This window comes from Vigna unguiculata, chromosome 7 (genome assembly GCF_037176805.1).
Source record: "Vigna unguiculata cultivar grain cowpea cultivar isolate G323 ecotype 2 chromosome 7, ASM3717680v1, whole genome shotgun sequence".
In the NCBI taxonomy this organism is placed as follows: domain Eukaryota; kingdom Viridiplantae; phylum Streptophyta; class Magnoliopsida; order Fabales; family Fabaceae; genus Vigna; species Vigna unguiculata.
Genome location: NC_140798.1, coordinates 11,153,628 through 11,162,354, shown reverse-complemented (window position 1 = coordinate 11,162,354; position 8,727 = coordinate 11,153,628). Strand labels below are relative to the sequence as shown.

At 34.7% G+C, this 8,727-nt stretch overlaps 1 protein-coding gene across 1 annotated transcript; it reads right to left on the bottom strand.

Annotated features, from left to right (window-relative positions):
* Positions 1-1,672: 1,672 nt before the first annotated feature.
* Positions 1,673-7,072, bottom strand: LOC114190474 (putative LRR receptor-like serine/threonine-protein kinase At1g67720). Its single transcript, XM_028079372.2, has 15 exons — positions 6,764-7,072; positions 5,478-6,006; positions 4,880-5,385; positions 4,662-4,794; positions 4,462-4,533; positions 4,310-4,378; positions 4,160-4,231; positions 3,881-3,949; positions 3,628-3,785; positions 3,304-3,542; positions 3,008-3,134; positions 2,868-2,936; positions 2,594-2,780; positions 2,371-2,506; positions 1,673-2,247 (listed from the first exon to the last, which is right to left on the bottom strand). The coding sequence occupies exons 1-15, from the start codon at positions 6,852-6,854 to the stop codon at positions 1,930-1,932; spliced, it is 2,775 nt and encodes a 924-aa protein (XP_027935173.1). The 5' UTR covers positions 6,855-7,072; the 3' UTR covers positions 1,673-1,929.
* Positions 7,073-8,727: the final 1,655 nt, after the last annotated feature.

The following is an 8,727-nucleotide window of genomic DNA, read 5'->3' as shown; positions in this document are numbered from 1 at the left end:
GAAAATTGCCTTTTGAATTACATATAAGAAGAGAGAAAATGGGTGAGAATTCCACTACTCAATACACTTTTCCATGAAGCCCACGAGGTCTTCTTGGTTGGGTAAAACTTAAAAATAAATAAAAATAATATATATATATATATATATATATATATATATATATATGTCTTATGGGTACAATTTCAAAATAGTATTTGAAAAGCTCGAACAAAAATCCAACTATTAGGGTGCAAATGAGCACGGACTACATTCAACATCAGTAAGTAGAACTTCTTTTTCAAAAAAACTCAGGAGTAATGATAATCTTAGTTGAACAAACATAGTGTCATAGAAGTAGTAGAAGGCCCCTCCTCAGTCGACCTACACATCTTTACATATTGGTTCGTCATTTGTGGGAGACTTAACTATTATCTCTCCCTCGTTACTAGATTTAGTAAGGGGGCGGGGGGTTGCAACTCCCCTAGTCTCTTTACGACTTTGGCCTAAATGGAGCTGGTAGTTTCAAACGACGTGGGGTCTGAGGAACCTTTTTCCTCCCAAATCAGTTTAAAAAATTTTAGATGTAGGGCTTAAGTTAATTTGAAATAGGTAGTTAGTTTAGTTAAATGATGATTGCATTCACAATTAGAGCACATTTAGGATCTTTGATCCCTTAGCTCCAGCTTGACCACAAAAAGGTTGTGTGGGTTGATCTCTTACATATGCATTAGTATTAAGTCGATGATTGTGGAGTCCAACCGGAACATAAGGAACATGGGTCTTGACTTGCAAACCAAGTAAGCATGACCTTACATAACCGTAGCAGTTATACCTGATTAGGCTCTATATTATCATTCAAGGTGTGAGACAAACACACTCAGAGGGAGAGAAAGAGAGAAAGAGAGAAAGAGAGAGATTGATTCTTTAAGTATTTCTGGTTAAGCTCCTTAGTTTGAGCATAAAAACACACATCCATTTTGATCTTTTGTAATGTATTCTACTACTAATATTGGGCCTCATAATTTTGATTATTATTTTTTTTTGTATTATGCCAACTTAGAATTTAACTTTTAAAATATAAGTGATGATGTGATAAATATATATAAACACCATGTTATGTCAACTATTTAATTTTTACAAGTTAAACCATCATAGATAAGTTATCTTATAATGGATCATACCATATAAAAAGTCACTTCTATTTACATATTAAATGTTTATATTGTTTTAATCGACGATATGAGATTTGGATTTGTCTAAAGATGGCTAAAGCTTAAACTTTTTTGTTAAAATAAAATTCACATATTCACTAATATTACGGTCCAAACACAATGTAGATTTGCCACACTTAACTAAGCGAAAGGTAAAATTTGAAAGCTAGAACTAGGAGAAATTGAATCTTGATGGCTTTGCCAATATTTAAAAGGTAGTAAAAAATTGTGCATGTGTGTTTATTCTTTCATGTAGTAGGTTGTTGTTGTGCAATGGAATCATCAATTGAGAGGAAGCTCTTAAGAGCAGCCAAATCCATGTTGACCAAAGAATGAATCGCTTTGAACCCTCTTTCTACACCGTCTACTGGTAAGTCATCATTAGGGAGGTGACGATGTGCTAAATTCATATAAACATCTATGTTATATCAATTATTTAATTTTTACAAGTTAAACAATTGTAGATAAGTGATCTTATAATGGATCATACCATATAAAAAAGTCACCTCTATTTGTATGTTAAATTTTTACACTATTTTAATCACCGATACGAGATTTGGATTTGTCTAAACAGTGGCTAAAGTTTAAACTTAGTGTAAAAAAATGACACAATCACCGATGTTCCGGTTCAAACACAACATTCAACTAAGTAAAAGGCAAAATTTGAAAGCTAGAACTAGGAGAAATTGGATCTTGATGGCTTTGCCAATATTTAAAAGGTCGTAAAAAAAGATGTCAACTATCGTGCAGTAGGTTGTTGTTGTGCAATGGAATCATCAATTGAGAGGAAGCTGTCAGGAGCAGCCAAATCCATGTTGACTGAAGAATGAACCGAATTTCTTGGCTCATCTGAATTTCCTTCGGCGCCTCTTTCAATAGCAATGGCATCTTGTATCTCTTTCAGAACTTCTGAAATTGATGGCCGCATGTGTCCATGTGGTTGAACACACATCAATGCTTTCTCTGCTATTTTCCACATTGATTGCAGGTCATACTTGTTCTGCAGCACCGGATCAATGATACCTTGTATGTCTCCACTCTCGATGTGTATTTTTGCCTATCAAACAACATAGTTTAGATACGATACACGCGTATCGGATACAACATCTATAAGACACCGATACATTTATTTTGAAAATAATAGGATACGATATACTTTTGCTTGGAAATTAAAACTCACCCATTGCACTATGTTTCTGCAATTAGCACCAAAGCTGTCATTAGATATTGCTTCTTGACCAGATATGAGTTCAAGAAGAATTACGCCAAAACTATAAATATCACTCTTGTCAGTAAGCTGCTGAGAAATGTAGTACCTGTTGAAAAAGTTACAATGATAAACTTTGTTGTGGCACCCAACAAATAATAAACCGAAAATTCATGGAAAACAGTGAAGGACTTACTCAGGATCCAAATATCCTACTGTTCCTCGAACTATGCTAGAAACATGGGAGGCCCCATCCACAGCAAGTTTTGAAAGACCAAAATCTGAAACCTTGGCTTTCATTTGTCGGTCAAGGAGAATGTTGCTGCTTTTTAAGTCTCTGTGGATGACTGCAGGAACACACCCTGTGTGAAGATACTCAATTCCTGAACATGCATCATGAGATAACACAATTAATAACACTGTACAATGCAATCACCTTAAACTACATACATAAGTGAAGTAGTATAAACCTTTTGCAGCGTCTTCTGCAATCTCGAGGCGCTTCTTCCAATCGATACTTCGTCCGTGCGTTAATGGAGCTACAGAAAATTAGGAATGGTTGAGTACATGGATTTCAGATTCTTCATTTAAATCATGTAGGCTTACTTACCGTAAAGATGTTCCTTCAGAGTTCCATTATGCATGAACTCATAAATGAGCATGCTATTTCCTTCTTCTCGACAATAGCCAAGAAGCTGTACCAAGTTTCTGTGATGTATTCTTGAGAGAAGAGTCACCTGGATCAAACAAAAACATGACTATGATATAAATATCTATTCAATGCCAACACAGTTTAGTAAGAATGTTGAAACTAGTTGTGTGCATTACTTAGAAACCAAACAAGATGAAACAAAGAAATATACTACAATGTTTGATTAAGCTGAGATGTCTGCAATGTTTGATTACCTCATTGGAGAACTCTCGTTTGCCCTGGTAGGAATTACTGGTTAGAACTTTAACTGCTATCTCTTTTCCATCTTTCAGTTTTCCGTAGTAAACAACTCCAAAACCACCAGAACCAATTTTTTTCTCAAAATTATTTGTAGATTTTTCGATTTCAGGAAAGCTGTAGCAATGTGCAGCTTCTGCAGGACCAATGCTTTTAGTAGACTCCATACTTTGAGAAGGGTGGGAAACAAGGCTATCTGTAAACAGTGTAAACAAATATCACATTCTGCAGTCTCAAAAATCTCAGAAAAAATGGTATATAATTCTGATTCAGAGTCTTACTTTGTTCGTAATATCTGCTTTTTCCTTTATGCTTAAAAAACAAGCATGATATAATAGTGGCCAAAAGCAGAACAACAGCTCCTACTGTTGAACCAATAATCACATACAAGGGCGTCTTTTTTCTGCTATCTTTACGAAGATTAGCGTTTCCAGAGTAGCTGTTAAGGAGCAAAGTAAAAGTATTGTTCATTATGTGAAAATGGTGAAGTGTAATGCTGCATAGTATTTAAGTTAAAGTAAACAAGGTACTCACTTTAAAAAAGAAACTTTCTTCAGAAGATCGGATGGTACAGTTCCAGATAACATATTATTTTGGACATACCTACAACAATTACAAAAATTGTGTCAAAATAAACCAAGTATTTAGCATAATAGCCTAAACATTATCCAAATATGACAAAGGGCATCAGCAAAAAAGTACTTATTATTGCAGTGACTGTTGCTAAGCTTGCAAGTCATATTTGGATTTACCAAAAGTATATCTAAGTTCAAATTTGATCGAAAAACTGATACCAAGTTCATGATAGCTTACAATTCCCTCAAGTTTGGAAGGTTCACCAAAGATGTTGGGAGCGAACCTGTCAACTGATTGTTCTCAAGATGACTGCAAGAGGAAGAGCTTCTGGTTTAGTTAAAAACTACAAAGAAAAAATAAAAGTCAATATAACTTATCTGCCATTACATGATCTTTAAGTCCATGCATCCTGTGAAATCTGGTATTGGGCCAGTCAACATGTTATCATCAAGCCATCTGCACCATGAATCAAATCACTGTGCCACCAGCCACAAGTTTGAAAGATTTGAAGCAAACTAAGAAAGCAATACAGAACTTACAGTTCAACCAGACCAGTGAGTTTGGTTATGTCCAAAGGAATATTGCCTGTCAAGTTTTTACTGGACAATAAACTGTCATCACCACCAACACAAAGCAACTGTTATTAGCAAAAGCTAGCTGGTTTTTCTTTCCTTCTCTTTCTGTTTTCTTCTTCGTTTTGTTTTTGTTATAATAAACCTTAAAACATATAGAGTATTACATTGAAACTACTTTTGGCTGTTGATCTGAGCTACAGCGGACCCATGTCCATGGAACAGGTAGACAAGGATCACCCCCTTCTTGTGCCCATTCTTCTGAGGAGTAGTGTGAAAGTACACTAGATATAACTTCTCCTGCAAAGTGAAAACCATCAAATCCAAGCACAGAAAATATAACAGGAGAATCAGATGTTAAATCAAAGAGGATTTTTTAACTTACCATCAGGAGAGCCATCATTTTTCTCCAAATACTCATTAATCTCCATGGCATTTAGAAGAGGGCCCCTGGAAGAATCAGATGTTTTGGCAAATTTAAAGGACAAAACAAAGGGTAATGATAAATTGGTAAATCCTGGTTCATAGAGGCGATATTTTCCTGGAGCATTTTCTTCAATGTTTACCACAGCCTTACTAATTTCAGGATGACCAGGAAGAACTAGCCTGAATTTTCTGGATTCGTTTTCAGCCAAATTTTCAATCTCTGCGAAATATGTCATTGCCCATGCAAAACCAGGAAAACCATCCAAGTTCAACCTGTAAGTTAGAGAACCGTTTGTGCCCACCACAGCACTCTGCATTACTTTCATTGGTGGCATTTCATCACTGCTAACTTCAATTGATTTGTTGGTGGAAATTTTCCTAGTTCCGGCTGCAACATCAACAAGATAGTTCGCTCTCTTGATAGAATCTGACTCCCAAATTCTATCAAATGGGTCATCAGGGTACCTGATTTGGCAGAAATACACACAATGAATGAAAAGAGTCTTCAGAAGATTAACTAGAGCAACCTATGGAACAGAAAAGATTAAACCTGATACCTGATTGGAGCATCACTATCTGCGCCAAAATTTATCCTTGCTGAGACACTGAGGTAAAAGTGTTCCTCGGTGTATGTATAATAAACTGAACCATTGAATTGCCGGAGTTCAAGAGTAGATATGAATGGCTTTCCTGTTGTTGCATTTGATAAACATACACTAACTGTCGGACTTAAAGCCAGAAATATGAGCTCTCTCATTTCTATGGTGTTAGCATCAGATATAACTATAGTCGACCAATGAGTAGCACCAATGAAAATGTCAAATTTTGGATAAACATTGTTTGCATCGAAGTTCCCGTACAAGAACGATGCCCTCAGTAAGTACCTTGTCCTACTAACAACATCAAGTGAGTAGCAGTATTTTCTAGAATCAGCAGGAAAATGTCGTACTGTTGTGTATTGCTTCCTTGTCTCATTTGCAACTGATATAGTGCTTATTTCCCCATACCTAAGTTCATCAGGAGTCCATGTAAGACCAATTTCGTCAGTGAAATTTTCTTTTCCACCACAGTCCAGACTCACAAAACCTGCAAAACATGACATGTTTTTGTCACCAAATAACAGCATAATCTAGTATCCAGATTTTACTGAGGAAATCAAATCAAGTAAATATCAGACAACAATAGTTTTTCGAGAATTGAGATAAATGAAAAATCTAATCACACAGTTTCGATTATATGAAGATAGATAATAGCAATCTTATGAACTACACAACCACTACAGGTTCCAAGCAGCAAACAATCTTCAATCTTGAAGAATTGCTTATGTTAACTGATGATTACTCACAGTTAGCATTTAATCACTTTAATTAAGCTACGTGCATCCTTCCAGCTACTATTGTAACATTGCTAGAAACATTGATATTTGATCATGCGACAACATCGTATCCGTGCGAAATTGTTTCACTCGACTCATCTCGGGTTTTGAATTTTGAAACACGCAAAAAGGTTTCATTTTAGAACTGACAGGCAGGTGAACTAAAAACAGTTCTCAAATTTGAGGTCGCCACCACAAGAAAACATCATCAAAGGACTAAAGGGCACAGCAAGAAAACATTGAGAGAAAGAACAGGGAAAAGAAGAAACAGTGTCACAAGAACCAAGAACCAGTGCCAGAGAACAGAGACTACATAGCACAATGGCGAACACTAAAAAAAAAACACTCTTTTCATTTTTATTGCAGAAACCGGTACTAGAGAAGAAAAAGACTCAATCTTTGTGGAAAGCAATTGAAGGGTAGAGAAGAAAGTTTGAAATAAGCAAAAGCAGAGAAGAGGGTAGGTACCTGGCATCTGAGCAGAAGAAAGGTGCAAGATAATTAGCAGCATGAATGAGTAAGAGGAGAGGAAGATGAAGAAGGGTACCCTATTCTCCATTTCTTCTCCAAGAAGGTTTCTATAGAGAGCACCACACAATAAACAATAAATGTATGAAGCAAACTCAACTGAGAAAGCGACCTCAACGGTACCAAAACAGGAGTTTGAGTTTGTTTGTCACACTGAAAAATAAACAAAGCAAGATCCTGAAACAACAAATATACCTGCCACGATACTTTGTTATTCTTTTAAAAGATATAAACAATATGAAACCAATATCAGATAAATTCGGTTAACATTAAATTCAAGAGTGAATAATAGAAATAATGAACAGGGAAAAATATTGGAGCAGTAAAGTAAGAAGTTCAGATTCTGCATGTGCGAGGAGATAGCATACTATGACAGAAGTTTCAGTACTTACGGAAAGTAGGACCTGTGATCTGTGTGACCTGTGACTAGACGACAGAGGGTCCTGAGAGGGCCCACATAAAGTTTCTACTGCGTCTTCTTTTTTTCTTTATAATTTTTAGTAACCAAACAATCACTTTGAGGAGTAAAATTAAATAATAGAAAAAATATTAGATAATTATATAATATCTTGAAATTATATAACATGTAATACTTTTTATCTATTTCACATTCAAAATGTATGGAAATATATTCTGAGATAATTTCTTTAAAAAACAAAAACATTGCACATTTTCACTGTTTGACATTATCCACCCTCTTACGTTATTTTTCTTTTCTCTCTTTCTTCTCTTATCTTATTTCTCATTTTTTTTTCTTAATTTCCTTCAAAATTCTTGCTCTTTACACATAATAAGTTTTTATTTATTTTAAATATTTTTTTTGTTTTATTAATTTTAGTAGAATCAATCGAGAAAAAGTAATCATTTTAGTTTGATGTAACGTAGTATGCACTAAAGTTTGATTATAGTTAAGAGCTAGATCTTTAATTTGAGTAATAGGAATAAAAAATTATAGGTAAATGAAACTATTTATATTTTTTTAGAATAATGATACAATGATCTTCAAGATATGACTTTTTTGTTATTCGGTAATGTGTAAACCGAAAATTTGGAATTGAATTTCGAAAAAAAAAATTATTGTTGACGTGATATTTGGTGGAATGGTGGAATTGAAAATGGTATTGGGCACGTGATTTATTTTGAAAGAAAACACAGTTATCCACTCCAATGAAACAATTGTCTCCTTACTAACTTTGTCGCTCCACTCTAATGAAAATTAGGTTTAGCTTCTACTCTCATTCAAAGGAAACCACTTCTCCCTTTCCCTCACCATCATCTTCTACATTCATACACACAAAAATGCAGATGCAGAGCAAGGACCTAACCCTAGCCCCCTTCTTGTGCTTTGTTAACCACCCAATATTATTCGTCTTCTTGACTTCTTTCTCGGTTTAATTATTTGGATGGTACCTACTTTAGTAGGAGTGTGTCAATTTGATACTTGAGAAAAAAAGTGTTAATTGCATCTTCATTTTTGAAAAAGTGCCTCAATCAGGTCCCTTTCAGACAAAAATAATTAACGCCGTGAACGGCACGTTACATGCCACTCTTTGGTTTTTTTAATTTTTTTTGCAAAATTTTTTTGTTGCCACATGTCAAGTTCTTGTTGTGACACGTGGCAATGTCAGTGCCACGTGGTAATGTCAATGCCACGTAGCAAGATAATGTCACGTGTGACAAATGTCATTGTACTAATTTCAATTTAGTACCCATATTTATCTTAGTGTTTCAATTTAGTCTCCACTTTTGTGTATTTAGTTCAATTTTATCCCAATATATTTTTAATAATTGAAGTATATTTTTTAATTCATTTTTTATAAGATTAAAACTAATTAAGTATAAATATTTTTACAAAATTAAGTACTTATATCTATATTAAAATTTAGTGGTCAAAGAATACATTG

Bases quoted from the DNA above. Each gene is read 5' to 3' on its own strand.
- LOC114190474 (XM_028079372.2), bottom strand. From the start codon at position 6,854: ATGGAGAATAGGGTACCCTTCTTCATCTTCCTCTCCTCTTACTCATTC. The intron at 2,937-3,007 runs GTAAGTAAGCCT...AATTTTCTGTAG, and splicing joins TCTGAAGGAACATCTTTACG to CTCCATTAACGCACGGACGA. The intron at 2,781-2,867 runs GTTTATACTACT...ATGCATGTTCAG, and splicing joins TGCAGAAGACGCTGCAAAAG to GAATTGAGTATCTTCACACA.